Raw genomic sequence first — 20,868 nt, 5'->3', positions numbered from 1 at the left:
CTTAGTTGTGCCCAACTCTTTGCAACCTCATGACTGTAGCCTGCCAGGCTCTTCTGTCCACAGAATTCTCCAGGCAAGCATACTAGGGTGGGTTGCCATTTCCTACTCCAGGGAATCTTCCCGACCCAGGGATCGAACCAGGGTCTCCAACATTGTGGGCGGATTCTTCACTATCTGAGCTCCTCAAAAATATATACTGCTGCCTCGCCAGGGCCTCCTCACCCCGCCCTCAGTTTTTTGTTGCCATGTGATCTATCCACAACCAGCCATTAGCCAGAATCAAAGCCAGATGGTGAGTACCCTCCTCAGCTGTGCACCTGCCTCTGCTGCAGGTCAGGCCCCTGGCTGGACACTGGGGCCGCAGAGCTGATCAAGGCTGCTTCAGGGCCTCCTGGAGTGCACTGTCAGGAGGAGACAGCATCGCAGCTTGGGGAGACGTGACCACACTGACCCCTGAATGTTCTGTAGGGACCAGAGCAGGAAGGTGGGAGTGCTCAATGGTAGTGTTGGGGAAGGCTTTCCAGAGGAATGGCTGTCCCTCCCTTAGTCGTGAAGCCCAATGGGACCCCCGACCCAAAAGCCTGAGATGACCTGAGTGTGGAAGATGAGATGGGAGGTGTTGTCCTGTGTTCCCTTTGAGTACTGGACACTATCAGAAAATGACATTAAGACTTAAGCCAGCTGTTGTGTCATTTACAGGTGTTGCTGGAAGCTACTTTCCACAGGGCAGTGGTTCCCAATTTGGGATGCACAGTAGAGTCACCTGGGAAATAATATCTTTAAGCCCTGATACCCATACTGCATCCAGCTGTCTACATCCAGACAATAAGAATCTCAGAAGGCTGTCACAGTATTTTTTTTAAACTCTCTTGATTCCAAGCACAGCCTAGGTTGGAGACCACTGACACAGAGGGACTCTTGGCTCTGGGTTGACAGAATTCTCATGTTGCTGACATTAGACGTATCTTCAGTTTGTACTGTGCTCATGTTCCAGAAATGTGACGGCAGCTTCTACCTACAACTCATTCTAAAGAGCAAATTTCCACGTGGTCCTTACATAAGCTGCTCCATGATTTTGAGATATGCTGCCTCCACAGGAGGCTCAGAATCTCAGAAAGTTACCTCCTGGGCAGAAGGATGCCTGAGACCTCACCCAGGAAGAACCTGGGAGGATGTGATAGGAGAAAAGCCTGTCACAGTCCTGAGAAAAATAGTCTGCAGGGATGCCTGACTCGGGCCTTCCCCAAGCCCTGAGTACGGTGCTGCTGTGACCTGCACAGGCCACTTCTTGTGTTGTGCTATGCTCTACAGATTTGGCAGAAAGACCATCCTCTTCGCAACCATGGCTGTGCAGACTGGCTTCAGCTTTCTGCAGATTTTTTCCATCAACTGGGAGATGTTCACTGTGTTATTTGTCATCGTCGGCATGGGCCAGATCTCCAACTACGTGGTGGCCTTCATACTAGGTAGGAATGGCTTCTGACCTGCAGGGCCCCTGTTTCCAGTCCTCAGAGAGGCCTGGGAAGAGGGGGCCGCTGAAGAGGGCACAGGAAGCGCTCTTACTCAGCGCAGAAGGAAGCACTGTAATTCATGGTCTGTGCTTCCAAAACACGATCAGCTTCAGGGATATATGTGCTGGGGAGAAGGCTGTGGTCACAGGTTCTTTGACAGGTCACAGGCAAGGCAGGTACTCATAGGGAGCCAGCTCTTCGCTGGCCCTGAAATGTGACTGTGAGTAAGAGCCAACCAAGTGATAACTGAGACACATTTCAGGAGCACAGGGCTTGAGAGGGACACAGAGGAGGGATTCTTGAGGGAGAGACAGTCCGGGGATGTGTCTGATCTGGGCTATGAGGGCTCAAGACTTCTGCCTGGGCCACGGCTAAATGGTCTCCTGGCAGCTGGGCCTGGCCCATAGAGGGATTAAGGGTGGTCGGTGCGGCTGGTACACAGGTGGATGAGGCACGTGCCAGACAGGAGTCCGGTGCCAGCTGTCCATCTTTGGGCAGATCTGGCTTCACCCCTAAGTCAAAGCCCACCCCCAGAACATATCAGCTGCATACAGGACAAGCCTCATTGCTGGGAGCCATCCTATCTCCTAGCAGCAGCCTTGCTTCTGGAATATCAGGCCGCATGAGGGGGACTCACAAGCTAAAGGTCAGGAGGAGGCCCCCAGGGCCTTCAGCAGCTTTTCCCAGGAGGCAGCAGGGTAAGCTCCAGATGTGTTGATAAGGGTCATCTGCAGGAGTGAGAGTCCCCAGCAGGTTCTCTGAGGCCACCTCCTCAGGTGAGAGAAGGGGCAATGGGGCCACCTCTGGAACAATAGATACTCATTCCCATAACCTCTAGTATGATCATATTTCCTTGTTGGCAGTCCCAGTTTGTCCCTGTTGCCACAGTGTAATTACCAATAGCATCCCTTTAATGTAAGTCTAATGATTCTTATCTCAGAAGTCTGAATCTAGTAAGATGATTCTGATAGGTTTTAAGATTCTGGATGACTCGTTGGCTTTCAAGATCCTGTGTTCTCTTTGTTGAGGATATGTACACCCTGTCAGATTGCCAACTTGGAACTGTTCAAATTCTACTCCTTTAATCATTTGTGAAGCACTCCTTGCCAAAGGCCTAGCCTTGGCATCTGAAGAAGGAGGTGGGGAGGGCATGCTGCAGTTACACGGCCCCAGCAGAAGCACCCTCTTCAGCAGGAGAGGACCTCCCTCCTTTCTGCAGGGGGAAGAGGGGAGGGGGAAGGATTTGTTCAGAGGACACAGAGAGCTGCCAGCCAGTGGGGCTAGAAACTGGAGACTGGAAGAATTCAGGACAGAAGTTGCAACCTCTTAATGCCTGATGACCCCAAGGACACAGGGCTCTTGGACACAGCAGAGTTTGTTGTTCTCATGGTTTAAATCCCACAGACTCCATCTTCCTTTTGGTGACCATCCCATACCTGGAAAGCCTGATGGGTAGCTTTGCTTGGGCCAGAACATACTAGAGACTAAACAGAGGAATCTGCCTGAAGTGAGCAGAGCACCTTTAAGAGAACCTAAAGAATCACCTGAAATGGAAGGGCATGAGGTCGTAGTGAAGCCAGAGAAGCCCTGTTTTTGGGATCAGGAGTCAGGCGGTGTCTGCGCTGTGCACCGTATTCCCCAGGGCCTGCTGAACGGCAGCCCTTAGACCTGCCTTTCCAGGGGCACAGGGTGCTTCTGAAGCCACAGGGCCTCCTCCCCCGTGTGAGTGGATGAGGCCGGGAGAGCCCATCCCAGGCTTCCCGCACGGAAGTCTCTGCCCAGCTGCCCCTGTCACTACAACCAACTTCTCTCCCTGCTCCTTATGCTGACACGAGTGGGAAGGCCAAGGGAAAAGTAAGAGCTGTAAGATCAGTCGGAGCCTAGATGTTCGGCCAGCAGAGGGCGGGCACTGGGTGTAGCAGGCTCTCCATCAGCTGTGCAGGGTCTGGGAGCCTCCCTGGCTATAGTGTTACTCTACTGTGTTCTACAGGAAACTGCTGACATTTGTGTGCTGGTTTGAAACTCCTTGTCCCGGATTCTCAGGCCTGAACATTTCAGTGTCACTGAAAGTCAATCTGCCCCTTGGAGCAGCCAGAAGCCCTCGCGAGCGCCTGGAGTAGGGTGGGGATGGGAGACACAGAACCATCTCTGGCTTCTGGCAGCGCAGCAGCGCTCTCTGGTGTTCTAGAACTGAAACAGCCAAATTGTGCGTTTCATTTAACTAAAAGCAACCTAAGCTTTGGATCTGGTCTGAGTTCTGTCTGGCCCTTCACCTTCACTTTTGCCCTCTGGCTCCAGAGAAGGGTTGGCAAGACGCTGTGGTGATAATCTGCCATTTTAGGAGTTCTCACATTAACTCAGGAAGCTGAATTACTCCCACTCTCCACACAGTACAAAAATGGATTCTCTCCTTGCTCTGCTTTTTAACAATTATAAAGCCTGCCAGAGTCACAGGAGACAAGAAAGGGGAAGAAAGGAACAGTGCTTCTTAAAGAAACAGAACATGGGTACACCCGAAAGTGAAGAGGCCGCCAGAACGATGCTGGCTCAGCAGCAAGTGACCACTCAGGACCAAGGACACCGACCCCACCCACATTCCAGCTCTCCCCTCACAATCTCCCACTGTTTCCCAGAAGTAACACCCTTGACCTGTCCAAAGCCTCTGGGTGAAACACTAGTGGCATCCTCCTTTATTTCTCGTAACTAGCTGCTTGAATTTATTTTGCAAAGTTAACTGTCTCCTGTCTTGAGTGATTCATTCATTCAGTATTTTCCCAGCACTCTTAACAATATTTGTTCCAGCACGCTGAACTACATAAAATGCTGCTTCCTCTGATGTCTTCATGTTTTCTTCCTTTTGATGAGTACATAACTGATGGCCTCTTTCTTTATAACTTTGGCTACCAGGAAGCTCAGGCTGTTATGCAGCCTTTATTAAGCCACATAGTTTTTAAAAGTTTTAAAATTGAGTTTACATAGCATAATGTTAACTCTTTTCAGTTCAGTTCAGTTCAGTTCAGTCACTCAGTCGTGTCCGACTCTTTGCGACCCCATGAATCGCAGCATGCCAGGCCTCCCTGTCTATCACCAACTCCCGGAGTTCACCCAGACTCACATCCATTGAGTCAGTGACGCCATCCAGCCATCTCATCCTCTGTCGTCCCCTTCTCCTCCTGCCCCCAATCCCTCCCAGCATCAGAGTCTTTTCCAATGAGTCAACTCTTCTCATGAGGTGGCCAAAGTACTGGAGTTTCAGCTTTGTGTATAAATTCAGTGGTTATTAGTATATTCACAAAGTCATACAATCATCGACGGTACCTAACTCCTCAACATTCCATCATTCACAAAAGAAACTTATCAGCAGTTAACTTCCCCATTCTCTTCTTTCCCCAGCTCCTGGCAACCACTAATCTACTTTCGGTCTGTATGGATTTGTCTATATTCTGGACATTTCTGATAAACAAAAATTTTACAACAGGTGGCCTTTGTGACTGACTCCTTCACTTAATGCTGCCAAGGTCGGTCTGTGCTGCAGAATGACCCAGCACTCCACTGTGCGCAGATACCACGTTTTGGCCATCTCTTCATCAGGTGACAGACGTCTGGGTTGTTACCATTCTTTGACCAATTTGAAGACCGTTGCTATCAGCGTTTGAGTACAAGTCTTTCGTGGGCCTATGTTTTCAGTTCTCTTGGCTGTGTACCTAGGAGCGGACTCGCTAGATGATATGGGAATTTTAGGTCTTACCATTTAAGGAACCGTCAGACTATTTTCCAAAACGATCTGTTGCATATTTTTGCTCTTTTCTCTAGGTCATAGCTTTTCACCTTTCTTTGTATTTTACTTTAATGTTACCATTATTTTATTTTATTCAAATTAAAAGCTACTTCAAGGGAGAAATGGGATATAAATACATAAGACGCAGAGATTTGCTGGCAACCCTTATTTGCACTGCCCCGAGAGGGAAGAACTGGGGGACACAGGCAGGAGGTAGGACTCACTGCTGTCTGTCCTCCAAGGGCTCAGATCTGGTTGGCAGAGGCAGCCAAGGCAGCTGTTACAGAGAATGTGGGCTGTGGGTCTAGGAGTGTGGGGGGAGCACAGATAAATTGTCTGCGTATATGCATAGACAACAAAGGTCCCTTTTAACTAGAATGATCATGAACGTTTATAGAGAAGAAAGAGGACAAGGGAATATCTGCTATTTTGATGAGAATTCTGAGTATTTTCCAGGAGCAAAGAGAGGTTTTTGCTGTCTTCTGTTGGATCTCTTGGTCAAAGGCTCTGTGTTTTCCAACATTCCCCTGACATCTGGTCCATTTCAATTGTTTGACCAGGATAAAAGAGTTAACGATTCCTGAGTACCTGCCACATGCCAGACACCTGACTAGGCTCCTTACCTACATTAATCTCAGTCCTCATAATAATAACTCCGTGAAGTAGGACTTATCAAAGTCACCCTAGTAGCCAATGAGCATCAAGCGGCCCAAGCCCTGCACGTGGCTGATAGAGGACCCTGGGTCCTACCCTATATCCTGGCAACTGCACCACAGCCATGTTTCTTGAGCTGGGGTCTGCAGACCTCTGCGGGTCATTCATGGAGGGGCAGATCCTGCCTCCACGTGGAAGGGATCCAGTGGTTCCTGAGCTGACTACCATAGCAGGGCCCTGAGCAACATGACGGTAAGCCTGGCCCCCTCCGAGTCACTCACTCTCGGGGAGAGCACTCAGATTCTGGAGGTGGTGACAGGCAGTAGGCAAACACTCCTGGCCAAGACATGCTTCTTTGGCTTAGAAGTCAGCATCTCACTCACAAGTGATACTCAGAGGCCCAACCAGATCAAGACCAAGCAGGCTTTGCTCTAGGAGCAAACACCTAAGGGGTAAAGGAGGTCAGGACAAGGAGCCCCTAGTGAGCAGAGCCAGAAGTCACCAGTCACCTCTCTCACTGCCAGCAGAACACATGGAGTTTGTGACACCTGCTGGCAGTGAGAGGTCTGCAGGAAATAAGACTCCTCTTCCGGTGTCTCTGAGAGGACTGGTTGGCCTCTAGTTAGTTTGAAGACCAGTCCAAGTGGGTGCAATGCAAATCCTAACTTATAAAATGCAGGTATGGCCCCACCCATCTCCCACACACGTCTCCACTAGAACGCAGTCAAAGGACAGCTTGACAGGGTGAAGGCTTTGCTCCCATGTAATTGTGTGTTTTTTGGACTATATCCATAGATTAAACTGATCAGGCTTAAATCCTATCTGTCCCGCTTATTGCATATGTGTGAATTTAGGCAATTTGCTTCAACAAGTCTCAGCTGATGACATGTAAAACAGAAGTAATATTAGTTGTTATATGATTGTTGTGAAGAGTCAAAGAGATAATATATGTAAACACTCAGTCTGGAACCTGGCTCAAAGTGCCTGCTCAAAACAATACTAACTATGAAGATGATGATGATGCTCAAGGCAGGGTGATTTTCTAAAAGTCAGAGAGCAGGAAGTCGTGCTCCCAAGGAGCTATTCAGATTTGTGCCCTCCCTGTAAGGGAGGTGATTTTCTAAAAGTCAGAGAGCAGGAAGTTGTGCTCCCGAGGAACTATTCAGATTTGTGCCCTCCCTGTAGCTCCACATAAGGGCAGAAGGGTAGATTAATGAAGCTTCTGTCCCCCAAGGGTACTCTGCAAAGCTAGAGCAACTCTGTCCTGGCCTGAGACCCAAGCTTAAAGAGGGACGTTATCCAGAAATTCAGTGGGGTAACTTCTTTCTTTTCTCTTATCAGGATCATGGAAGTGTGAGGGAGCTCCCTTGGCCTCTTGAGTCTACAAGATTCTCACTTGGTCCTGTGCACTCTCTTTTTTCCACAATCGCATCCTCTGCTGCTTCACTTCTGAATCTCTCCTTAGGAATAAAGCACTATTCATTCCCATATCATGATAATCACAGCCAAAGTGTTTAGAAACCATGGCATGGTGAGTCTTCTTATGGAGTGACAGGAAGGTCATTAATGAGGTAAGAAAAGATCTGGGAACAACGCTCATGATCCTGAAAGAAGTCCAGCCCTTTTCTTGGAAATGAGTTTAAAGGCTAAGAAATGCCTTGGGTGGTTAGAGCTATTGTCTGCAGTCCAAGATGTGAGAGATACACAATCCTGGCCATTTCTATCAGTCTGGGTTTTAGAAGTGGCTGTTCAAGACAGAACCACTGAGACACATCGTCAGTTATGCTGAGTGAGGAAGAAGAGAGGTGAGGATAGGAGCACGAAGGAGGGGAGAAAGGGAAACCAGCAGAAAGGGTCATTTTACTGCTTCTCTGGAATTAGTCCTTAATTCCTTAGCCTGTGCTCAGAGCATATAAACACATCTAAGAAACTCCTTCTTAAAACCCAAGCCTGAATAACCTTCAAATCATCTGTTTTGTATTTTCTGGGCTACTTTTCAGTAGTGGTGGGCAGATCTCAAACAAAAGATGGAGCTATTGCCATTGGCCACATCTCCACCCTGGGGCAGAGGACCAAGAGTGGACTCGGTGGAAAGGGCCTGAGTTTTGTGACAACAGAAGGAGCCTGTTCTCAGACTCCTTGTCTCAAATCAAGCACACTCCAAGAAGAAAGCAACATCTCTTGAAGAGCTGGGGCTGAGCCATCCACTGTGGCGCTGGGCTGAGCCATCCACTGTGGCGCTGAGCAGAGCAGGAGCCTTTCCCAAAACAGGGCTGGATGCCAAGCATCTAGTGGTTTTGTGGTGTTCTGGGAAAGCTCTGTGAGTTCTCTCCATGTGCGGCTAGCTCCAGGGCTGCCGCCTGCCAGGCCAGAAGAGCAACTTCTTCTTGTCTTTCATTGGGCTATAAGGACTGTGTCTGCCTGGGGCTGATCCCTGGGCACAGTGTAGCCTCAGTGGAAATCAGCCCTGGGCACTGAGGCCCTGCTCTGTGGACCTCCAGAGCCAGCTGGATCCTCTTTATCATTTCTCAGGGCTCAAGGATAGCTAAGGGTGTCCTAACACAGCTCAGTAACTGAACTCTCAGCTGTTTCCGAGAGACCCATATCTGCTTCTTTACAGTGGTGAATGGTGGGAGAGGCTGAATGCCACATTAGCCACACACCCTCAGGAGAGTTCCCACGCCTCCTGAGACACCCTCACTGCTCCTCACCCTGGGGCTTTTATTTTGGAAATGTGGCATTCTCAGAAGAGGTTACCTCTTAGGGCTGAGCATGATATTCATATGACATGAGGAGACATTTAAAAAAAAAATCTACAGCTCCTTTAAAATCTCATGAAAACTCATCCTTCTATGAAGTGGTAAGTCTTGGGTCATGTCCCACCTTCCTCCACACTGACCACTCCTGCTCTGGGCCAGGAGGTAAATAACTCCTTCCTCTTCTAAGTGGTTATATTTTAACTCTAACTGCCAGGTAATGATGCAAAAAAGCAAATATTAAAGTGAGTTAAAATGCTAATACTCCTCCCTTGTTTTGAACAGGAACAGAAATTCTTGGCAAGTCAGTTCGTATTATATTCTCTACGTTAGGAGTGTGCACATTTTTTGCAATTGGCTACATGCTGCTGCCACTGTTTGCTTACTTCATCAGAGACTGGCGGATGCTGCTGCTGGCGCTGACGGTGCCGGGGGTGCTGTGTGTCCCGCTGTGGTGGTGAGTGTGGCTCTGTCTCAGACAGCCCCCTACTGCGGGCCAGCAACCTGGAGCCCAGAGCGTGGTGCTGACCTTGGCGTGGGCCTGCTGATCTCACTGGAGTAGGCTGAGGCCTCAAAGCCCAGAGACCGTTTCCCTTGTTGGGGGTGGGCATGTGTGCTGGGGTTTGATTCCCCACCGTCCCACAAAGCACCATTCTCAGGAAACCCAGTCCCCCTTCGGCTGTCCCAACTCTTCTCTGTTAGTGGGTGGTTGCTGTTGTTTGTGGAGATGGTACTGTTGGGTTTTGTTATTTTTAGCTCTGCCCCCCTGCTCTTCACTGGAGAAGGCAATGGCACCCCACTCCAGTACTCTTGCCTGGAAAATCCCATGGACGGAGGAGCCTGGTGGGCTGCAGTCCATGGGGTCGCTAGGAGTCAGACACGACTGAGCGACTTCACTTTCACTTTTCACTTTCATGCATTGGAGAAGGAAATGGCAACCCACTCCAGTGTTCTTGCCTGGAGAATCCCAGGGACGGGGGAGCCTGGTGGGCTGCCGTCTATGGGGTCGCACAGAGTCAGACACGACTGAAGCGACTTAGCAGCAGCAGCAGCAGCAGCAGCCCTGCTCTTCTGACACTTTTCTCTAGGAAATCTCTTTCTCCTATGGCTTCAACTAATGTAACTTCCTCAAGCTTCCCTATCATATAATGAGTAGCATCTAAGATGTGCCTGTTTATATGCTTTGTCTTGAAGAGCTAGAAAATCACATCTGTTTAATTAATTGTTAGAGAAAATATTCTCTTCACTCCTCCCACAACCCTTCAACCAAATTTTGACACATTAATGTAGGAATAACAAAGTGTTGAGATGCTGACCCCAATTTTACTGAGTATGGCTATGGGGAAGACTTTATGTGAGAGAACAGAATGACAGTAATGGAATAAGGTCCCAGCCATACGTTTTATTTAGGGGAGACTTCTCATTTCTTTGGTTTTTCCATATTTAAACAAGAGGAAAGGGGATTTTTCCCATTACTGAGTTCGGTACTCTCTCTCTCCCTCTCTCTCTCTCATTGATTAGTCTTGATTTGGTTTCATGATATCAAAATCAAATCTCCCAGCAGTGACTGGTTTTACTGAATTGCTTGACCTCTCTCTGCTTACAAACAATGAAAGTATTTTTGATCATGTCTGGGGGCTCACAGGTTAGACTAGCCCTCATGGTTGCCCTGTCCTATGGACATACTTAGGAAGTGTGCCTTAGGAAGTTTCCTAGAAGGACCTTCATCTTGCTGCAACTGTTAGGCAGCCATAGAGGCTGACAGAAGTACTTCTTGGCCTTGTTAGACCTGATAGCTCTGGTTAGACCACTCCAAACTACTGTCCTTTTATGATCTCTAAGGCTGCTATGATTTACCAATGCAAATCCTTGGCATGAGTGTGCATGGGAAAAAGAAAGCACTTTTTTTTTTTCTTATTTCCCTAGAATTTGAGAAACAGCGTGTTAGATACTATTCTGATTTCCTGACCCAGTCTGAGAGTAGGGCAACTTTCTTGAATGAGAATCACCATCCTCACCATCATCATCACATCACATCAGCATCACACCCTCTCTCCACAACACGCCCTGCTAACTGAATTTATTGTAAAAGGTGCTGGTGGCCAGACAGTCTCTCAAGTCACAAGACAAGATTATTCAGAGGTTACTTACTGCCTCTTCAGTTGAATGATTTTGGTAATCTGTGTTCGTTGGTTCTAGTTGTCATTTCAGCATAAGAGACTAGTACTTTCAAAATATGTTATAGTCAACTGTATTACTATATGATTCTATCAGAGAGAGAGAACAAAAATAGAAGGGCCCGACTGACTGTAAGAGATTAGTACGGATTTTAATTTGCGGGGCTTGGATCTTTGCCTCGGAACAAAATGCCACAGCAAGGAACAACTCTGACAGGTCAGCCTCTTGGGTTTCTAGTACAGAAGGTCCATCCCACAAGGAGCTGCCTTACTCTTGCCCTGAGGACAGTTGTTTCTATGTTGCCCACGGGCTGCTCCATGAGTGCTCCTGGCTGTGGGCACATTGTACCCAGGACAGAACTGCCCCAGACAGAGCACAGCCCGGGGCCAGGACAAATAAGCTGAGTGCTTGTCCTGAAAGTTTAACAGTCTTATCAGTTTTCTATAAAAATAAAAACAAAATAGCTCTCTTTTGAACATTTCGTCCTTGAGGGTAGGATTTCCTGAAGCAGTGCCCGTCCATCGGGGTGGGCTGGGATGATGTGGCGACGGCTTCGGGCTACTGTGACCTCTGTTGCCTACTCAGTATGTGATATAGACTCTCCAGCAACACTCTTCCCCTGTTCAATTTGAATTAAATCTACAGAGAGGCTGTAATGTAAACCTTATTTGGCCCTCCACTAACTTGAAATGATGAGCTAGACTTGATTATTTATGCACCAAAAAACCATGGCAATTCACAAGTTAAGATGGCAGCAACCCTAAGTACAGTGGGCTTAAAATTGGAGCAGGTGGTTTGGGGACTTTTTAATGTCCCCAATTTCCTTTAAAAGGCTTGGCAGTAAGTGACCACAAGTATGAATGGAGTGTTGTAGGTGGGGAAGGAGCCCCTAGGTGTGACATGGGGGAAGTTTTGCAATATCTAGCTGACTAAGCATTTGGAACTTGAGGCCAGTGATGGCCCTCAGAGCTGATAGTTAAGAAAGGTAGGATATGTCTAAGAACAACTTGGTTGGGAAAAGATACCTCTCAGAAGTAGAAGTGCCCAAGCTGTGTAGTTCTTCATTAATATAGTTGCCTCTAGCCACATGCAATGACATATTAAAATTAAAAAAGTGCAAGTGTTAGTCTCTCAGTCATGTCCGCCTCTTTGCCACTCCATGGACTATAGCCTGCCAGGCTTCTCTGTCCATGGAATTCTCCAGGCAAGAATAATGGAGTGGGTTGCCAGTCCCTTCTCCAGGGGATCAGATGTGGGTCTTCCACATTGCAGGAAGGTTCTTTACCATATGAACCACCAGGGGCCACAAGTAAATATAAAATTGGATTCTTCAGTCACTCCAGTCACACCAACTCAATAACCCCATTTGGTTAGTGGCTGCTGCATTGAACAGCACAGATACACAGCACCAGAGAAAGTTCCCTGGGACAGGACAGCTCTAATTACCAAGGGTCAGTGGCCTAACATCATCACAGTTGCTACAGGGACCAACCAAACGTGTATTCCAAAAAATGCAAAGTGGGTTCATTTTTCAACTCATGTGCTTGTGGTAGGCTGGGGACGGAAGATGGGGGTTAGCTATTTGATATGTTGTGTTTTGCTCTGAGATAATTCCTGTTGAGGCTTTGCAGGGGCCTGTTAATTATAGGAAGACTATATCTGCTACATATAATTTATTTTCTAGAACAGCTTAATACTGACAAATAGTTAAGGAAAACAAGAGCCAGCAAAAGAATGGCTAAGCAATTCTGAGAAATAAAGATTAGGAAAGAATGATAAAAAATAAATAAAAATAGAAAAATTAGGAAAGAATAGAAGTCAGCCATGTCTGAGCATCAGTTAAAAATGTGGGTAGATTGTGTAATAAAAAGTCAGTTTCTAACTAACACAACATTGTTAATCAACTATATTCCAATATAAAATAAAAAATTTTTAAATGTTTCTAGACAATAAAAAATAAAAACACCACATTGGCTACCTCCCTACAACTGATTTGGGTACTCACTGAGCTGAGAATCTGTTGAAAGCCATGGGACATCCCACAGAGGTGTGTCAATGCACTCGCCGCCTCCTCTGACTGCCTAAGGAAAAGCCCAAGGAACACAGGTGCCTTCTTTTACCCAGTAAACTTGTGAGCATCACCAGCTGGAGCACCAGGAATTCCCCTAGGGATGGACACACTGAAAAGACACTAGACTCTGTTTCTGTAATGAGCCATGCTGACTATGAAGTTTTGGGTGGTATTCTCCAGCTGCCCTGGTTTCAACATGCCCATAGTTAATGCTACCCCTTGTAGGCGGGCCCTGGCTTCAAGTACAACTAACGACTGGTCTTATGATTTGATCAGAACTTTCAAACATGAAGGTACTTTCATTTATTACTACAAATAATAGAGATCTTATGAAGCCTCCCCCCTGATGTTCTTTAAAAAGACAAACTAGAATTTTACAAAATAAAAATTATTTGGGGGCAACTTAACAGTTGATAGCATAAAAACTTGTTACTGTGAAAAATTATGAAACATCCAAAATGAATTTTAGGTTTATTCCTGAATCTCCCCGATGGCTGATATCCCAGAGAAGATTTAAAGAAGCTGAAGATATTATCCAAAAAGCTGCAAAAATAAACAACATAACTGCCCCAGTGGTAGTTTTTGATCCCGTGGAGGTAAGAATTTGCAAATGTTTTCTCTTCAGATCAGCTGTGCATTCTTGATTATGGAATTTAATTTGATCCAATAGATTTTTGAGTGCCTACTATGAACCAGGCACTGTTCAAGACCTTAGAGACAAAATGATGATGAAGTTCTGAGATAAAACCCATCTCAAAGGGCTGTGGACCAATTAAATATAATAATATATATAAATTGCTTAGCAAATAGCAGTGAAAGTGTTAGTTACTCAGTCATGTCCGACTTTTTGCAATCCCACGGACTACAGCCCACCAGGCTCCTCTGTCCATGGAATTCTCTAGGCAAGAATACTGGAGTGGGTAGCCATTCCTTTCTCCAGAGAGCATACAGCAAGTGTTGATTAAATATTAGTTCTTGCTCTGTACCACGGATGCAGCTACATACTGGTGATTTTTTAATATCTATATTAAGTGGGAAAAAAATGTGTTTGAGAGATATTCCACCCATGGGTTCCCCACTGTATTCTGAACCTTACCAAAGTCTGCTGGGGAAGCTGTACCTGTCTTTAGTCTTGCTATATCGTGTCTAGAACCCTAAGGCCTGAGAGCATAGCCTGGTGGATTCACACCTGCAGGAAGGAGGCCATGGGAAAAAGCAAATATTTAGTGGAGGCATACTCACTTCCTGACAGTCAGTAAGGACTCACTGTGTCCTTGGCCATACCTCGTGCCAACTCCCAGAGAAAACAAGAAAAATTAGACACATGAGGAGCATAGAATATAACCCAGAGTGTTAAGAGAATTAGATGGAAGATAAGTGATGAGGTGAGGAAGGAAGTCCTCAAGGAGCAAACAGGGTGAGCCAGCAAAGACAGCAAAGTGATTCAGGGCTGGTCCAAACCAGGGAGGACACTTAAATGATAGGGCAAGGGCATTCATGGCCAGAAGGGTCAGGGACTGCTCAGGACACCCCAAGAAGACTATATACTTCTTAGTCTGTATGCTTGCCTCCACGCTTACATCTGTGCCCCTGGCCACCCCAGGACTTTGGATGGTGATGAGTGTGCCAGTACTCTATCCTTCTTCTTGGCCTTTGGAACCTTTTACAGAAGCAGATACCTTGGTGATGGCTGGAGGTTTAATTACAGTGGCCATGAACCCAAGCTTTCAGAGGGCTGCCAGGAAAAATATGTCTTAATCCTTTGCTCTTCGGATCAAGAATTCCATTCCCAGCCTTGGTCAATTTAACTGGATGCAAAAATAACATTGGGAGTGTCTAACACTTCTGGATCTCAGGGCTGTGCTGAATTTTTTTTTTTTTTTTGATGTTTAATGGATAAATGGTCTGACTTCTGTTTTGAGGACCTTAGAGTCTAGTAGTAGAGATAAAGCCTATGTGGATGAAAGCAATCATAAAACATTTCAGAGATACATAGTTATATAGACAAATGAGAACAAAGTCCAATGTCAAAACACATGCTTTCTTCCTGCCATGAGGCATATTGAACCTTAGCTGAACAAACCCGAGGAGGAAAAGGGAGCTTGTGCTTTCCTGAGGCCAAGTCATCTCTCCCTGTTCACCTTCCAGCTAGGGTCCTCTGAAGGAGGATATATAGGGCCCTGTGCCAACAAATGCAAACTGCTCGGAATGGTAATAAAGAGCCCACCAGATGCCAGGCACATTGTTCAGCTCATCTGATGCTCATGCCAGTCATTGCTAGTACATATTATTGTAGGCCTTTTCACAGGAGGGGTAACTGAGTCACAGTTCTTCTTAGTTTAAAAGTTAAATTATTTGCCCAGGATTACACAGATAAACGTCTCACTCTGGTGCCTCATGTTAAGGGCAGTGGCATTAACTTGGACAGGAAGAAAAACCATGTCATACCATCTTCAAACACAATCTTGGGCTTCTGTGGCTTCCTTTCTGAAGCACCTCCAGCCTTCTCATGGTGCCTGGTCCAAAGGCATTTTGGCAGCTCCATACAGGCCAGAGACAAACACTGGATATGGAAATGTTCTTGTCCTGAGGTTTCCAAATCTGGCTGCTTATCACCACCACCTGAAGAGCTTTTAAAAATTACAGATTCCCAGGCCCTTGAGCCCTAGGAAAGATTCAGACTAAGCAAACCCAAGGTGGGACCTGGAAATCTGCATTTTCACAAGGACCCTGTGGAAGTGCCAATTGTCAGCATAGGCCTGATCCCCAGGTCTTGTCTGTGCTTGGTCCCATGCCCATAAAACTTTCAGAAGGACTGCTAGTCCCAGCAGTTTACACAGGGACTTTCTTCCTTGTGATAATTGGGTAATACTGCCAGGGGCATGTTCTGGACGTTTTCACTCCAGATAGTCCAGAAGCAGAAAGGTAACATGACTGTAAGTTGCATGAGGAGGTGCCTGATTGTTCTCAAAAAGAAAGATGCTAATATTTGGGAAGCAGCTACAAGGGCAGGTCTGGCACTCTTACTTCCTTCATTGTGGAAATTCTTTCCTCGGCCTCTTGCTGAATACACGCACAGAGTCACAGAGTTTAACTTTATCCTGAAGAGATTCTCCAACTCAGAGCCTTGTAACTTTTTTAGTTTCAATTCCTTTTTTTTAAATTGAAGTATAGTTGATTTATAATATTGTATTAGTTTCAGGTGTACAAGAAAGTGATTCAGTTATTCTTTTTTTTTTTTAATTTTATTTTATTTTTAAACTTTACATAATTGTATTAGTTTTGCCAAACATTCAGATTATTTTCCATTATAGGTTATGAAAAGATATTGAATATATTTCCCTATGCTGTATAGTAAATAATCCCTGTTGCTTATCTATTTTATGTATAGTGGTTTGTATCTGTTAATCCCATACATCTAGTTTATCCCTCCGACCCTCCTTCCTCTTCCCTTTGATAGCCATGTTTGTTTTCTACGTCTGTGAATCTATTTCTGTTTTTTATATAGATTCATTTGCATTTTTATTACATATATAAATGACTTATAATATTTGTCTTAATCCCTCTGACTTACTTCACTAAGTGAAATATTCTCCTGTTGCAAATGGCAATATTTCATTCTTTCTTATGACCAACATTCCATTGTGTATATACCATATTATCTTGAGCCAATCATTTGTTGATGATTGGCACTTGGGTTGTTTCCATGTCTTGGCTAATGTAAATAGTATAGTTTCAGTTCTAATAAGCTTGATTATCTAGATTCCTAACACATGAAAAGTTAACTTCAGTAAATTAAAAGTAAAGGAAGGAAGCCCATTAACAGTAGTAAGAATACCACCAACCATTGACAGCTTATGTGTTTTCCTCAATGGTGCAATAATTAAAATAAGAGTTAAAATGTATGGGGTGTTAACAATGGTTCAAATACTATGTTAAGATTTATATATATGACCTCACTTAAACTTCTCAATGCTTAATTATTAGACCCATTTTACAGAGAGGTAAACTGAGGCTCACAGAGGATAAATAGTGACCTTTTTCAAGGTCCCCTAGTTAACCCAAGTGTGTTCTGACACTGAGACAAAAACAGGAAAAGTATAAAAAGCAGATATGAACCCCAAGGGGCTATATGGCCCTACCCACTCAAAAGGCCCTAAAGTTCGGTGTGATTAAGGTCACCCATAGTGATGCCCATGAGTCAAGGCAAATCTATGTTAGCAGTCAGGCTTTACATAAAGAGATACTGAAGCCAATTTTTATGTTTTAAAGGTTTCTGTCTAAAATGGGCCACAAATATTTTTAAATGTTAGAATAAGCATCCTTTATTTAGATGCCCTTATTGCATGCAAGGGCTTCCCTGGTGGCTCAGAGAGTAAAGCGTCTGCCTGCAATGTGGGAGACCTGGGTTCAATCCCTGCATTGGGAAGATGCCCTGGAGAAGGGAATGGTTACCCACTTCAGTATCCTGGCCTGGAGAATTCCATGGACTGTATAGAAAATTCCAGACTTCTAAGCATGTTCAAAGTGAAGTGAGTTACATGCATAAGAATATACTGTCATAGCCAAAGATACTTCCTCATCATTTCTTAATCTCATAGTTGTGTACATTACTTTAGCAACAGGAGCAACTCCCCCTGAAGCAGCAGAAAGTTTTCATTTTGGACCTGTTTAGGACTCGGAACATTGCTACAATAACCGTTATGTCTTTGCTGCTATGGTAAGTAATAAGCGATCTGGAAATGTGACATAAAGCATATAAATATAGAACTGACTTTCTTAAATTCAAGGGACAGGGTCAAGGCCTGGGTCCTCCTGAGACAAAATTAAAATTTTACAATCTAAGTTATTTGGACAGCCCTTAATTTAAGGGCTTCCCTGATAGCTCAGTTGGTAAAGCTGCATTGCTCTCGGCCTGCAATGCAGGAGATGACGGTTCAATTCCTGGGTTGGGAAGATCCCCTGGAGGAGGGATAAGCTACCCACTCCAGTATTCTTGGGCTTCCCTTGTGGCTCAGCTGGTAAAGAATCCACCTGCAATGCGGGAGACCTGGGTTTGATCCCTGGGTTGGGAAGATCCCCAGAAGAAGGGAAAGGCTATCCACTCAAGTATTCTGCCCTGGAGAATTCCATAAACTGTATAGTCCATGGGGTGGCAAAGAGTTGGACACAACTGAGCGACTTGCACTTTCAACTTAATTTATGGAACTGGATACTGAAAAAAATGTCAAAGGGAACAATATTTAAAGGGAACTTTGAATCAATCAATGTAATACACCACATTAACAAATTGAAAAATAAAAACCATATGATTATCTCAATAGATGCAGAGAAAGCCTTTGACAAAATTCAACATCCATTTATGATCAAAACTCTCCAGAAAGCAGGAATAGAAGGAACATACCTCAACATAATAAAAGCTATATATGACAAACCCACAGCAAACATTATCCTCAATGGTGAAAAATTGAAAGCATTTCCTCTAAAGTCAGGAACAAGACAAGGGTGCCCACTTTCACCATTACTATTCAACATAGTTTTGGAAGTTTTGGCCACAGCAATCAGAGCAGAAAAAGAAATAAAAGGAATCCAAATTGGAAAAGAAGAAGTAAAGCTCTCACTGTTTGCAGATGACATGATCCTCTACATAGAAAACCCTAAAGACTCCACCAGAAAATTACTAGAACTAATCAATGACTATAGTAAAGTTGCAGGATATAAAATCAACACACAGAAATCCCTTGCATTCCTATACACTAATAATGAGAAAACAGAAAGAGAAATTAAGGAAACAATTCCATTCACCATTGCAACGGAAAGAATAAAATACTTAGGAATATATCTACCTAAAGAATCTAAAGACCTATATATAGAAAACTATAAAACACTGGTGAAAGAAATCAAAGAGGACACTAACAGATGGAGAAATATACCATGTTCATGGATTGGAAGAATCAATATAGTGAAAATGAGTATACTACCCAAAGCAATCTATAGATTCAATGCAATCCCTATCAAGCTACCAACAGCATTCTTCACAGAGCTAGAACAAATAATTTCACAATTTGTATGGAAATACAAAAAACCTCGAATAGCCAAAGCAATCTTGAGAAAGAAGAATGGAACTGGAGGAATCAACCTACCTGACTTCAGGCTCTACTACAAAGCCACAGTTATCAAGACAGTATGGTACTGGCACAAAGACAGAAATATAGATCAATGGAACAAAATAGAAAGCCCAGAGATAAATCCACGCACATATGGACACCTTATCTTTGACAAAGGAGGCAAGAATATACAATGGATTAAAGACAATCTCTTTAACAAGTGGTGCTGGGAACTCTGGTCAACCACTTGTAAAAGAATGAAACTAGAACACTTTCTAACACCATACACAAAAATAAACTCAAAATGGATTAAAGATCTAAATGTAAGACCAGAAACTATAAAACTCCTAGAGGAGAACATAGGCAAAACACTCTCTGACATACATCACAGCAGGATCCTCTATGACCCACCTCCCAGAATATTGGAAATAAAAGCAAAAATAAACAAATGGGACCTAATTAACCTTAAAAGCTTCTGCACATCAAAGGAAACTATTAGCAAGGTGAAAAGACAGCCTTCAGAATGGGAGAAGATAATAGCAAATGAGGCAACTGACAAACAACTAATCTCGAGAATATACAAGCAACTCCTACAGCTCAACTCCAGAAAAATAAATGACCCAATCAAAAAATGGGCCAAAGAACTAAATAGACATTTCTCCAAAGAAGACATACAGATGGCTAACAAACACATGAAAAGATGCTCAACATCACTCATTATCAGAGAAATGCAAATCAAAACCACTATGAGGTACCATTTCACACCAGTCAGAATGGCTGCGATCCAAAAGTCTACAAGTAATAAATGCTGGAGAGGGTGTGGAGAAAAGGGAACCCTCTTACACTGTTGGTGGGAATGCAAACTAGTACAGCCACTATGGAGAACAGTGTGGAGATTTCTTAAAAAACTGGAAATAGACCTGCCTTATGATCCAGCAATCCCACTGCTGGGCATACACACTGAGGAAACCAGAAGGGAAAGAGACACGTGTACCCCAATGTTCATCGCAGCACTGTTTATAATAGCCAGGACATGGAAGCAACCTAGATGTCCATCAGCAGATGAATGGATAAGAAAGCTGTGGTACATATACACAATGGAGTATTATTCAGCCATTAAAAAGAATACATTTGAATCAGTTCTAATGAGGTGGATGAAACTGGAGCCTATTATACAGAGTGAAGTAAGCCAGAAAGAAAATCACCAATACAGTATACTAACGCATATATATGGAATTTAGAAAGATGGTAACAATAACCCTGTGTACGAGACAGCAAAAGAGACACTGATGTATAGAACAGTCTTATGGACTCTGTGAGAGAGGGAGAGGGTGGAAAGATTTGGGAGAATGGCATTGAAACATGTAAAATATCATGTATGAAACGAGTTGCCAGTCCAGGTTCGATGCACGATACTGGATGCTTGGGGCTGGTGCACTGGGACGACCCAGAGGGATGGAATGGGGAGGGAGGAGGGAGGAGGGTTCAGGATGGGGAACACATGTATACCTGTGGCGGATTCATTTTGATATTTGGCAAAACTAATACAGTTATGTAAAGTTTAAAAATAAAATAAAATTAAAAAAAAAAAAGATAAAGGGAACTTTGACCCACATGGAAAGGGTCCCCTGCCCCTCCTAAAGTTACTGGGATTAAAACTAATGATATCCCAGATGCCCGAAGCTGAGATGCTAACTCACCTCCTGCTTCCACAAGTTCTACAGGCAATTAATCAGTGAGCTTAGAATAACCTGAGTCCCCACTGCCTGACTTGGAGTTTTGACAAGCTTGTTATTCTTGTGAATAGCAATTT

At 44.6% G+C, this 20,868-nt stretch overlaps 1 protein-coding gene across 2 annotated transcripts in view; it reads left to right on the top strand.

The window, feature by feature from the left end:
- Positions 1–20,868, top strand: part of SLC22A4 (solute carrier family 22 member 4) — a 46,720-nt gene that overhangs the window by 15,493 nt on the left and 10,359 nt on the right. The window contains exons 3-6 of one of the 2 annotated variants that reach the window (XM_055547918.1): positions 1,312–1,466; positions 8,985–9,156; positions 13,418–13,544; positions 17,568–17,668. In XM_055547918.1, coding sequence (XP_055403893.1) covers positions 1,312–1,466; positions 8,985–9,156; positions 13,418–13,544; positions 17,568–17,668 — 555 coding nt within the window. The remainder of the gene's footprint in view (positions 1–1,311; positions 1,467–8,984; positions 9,157–13,417; positions 13,545–17,567; positions 17,669–20,868) is intronic. The other variant, XM_055547925.1, reaches the window with a different exon arrangement.

Source organism: Bubalus kerabau, chromosome 1 (assembly GCF_029407905.1).
Source record: "Bubalus kerabau isolate K-KA32 ecotype Philippines breed swamp buffalo chromosome 1, PCC_UOA_SB_1v2, whole genome shotgun sequence".
Taxonomy (NCBI): domain Eukaryota; kingdom Metazoa; phylum Chordata; class Mammalia; order Artiodactyla; family Bovidae; genus Bubalus; species Bubalus kerabau.
Note: the sequence above shows the minus strand (reverse complement) of the source record. Positions and strands in the feature narration are given on the sequence as shown.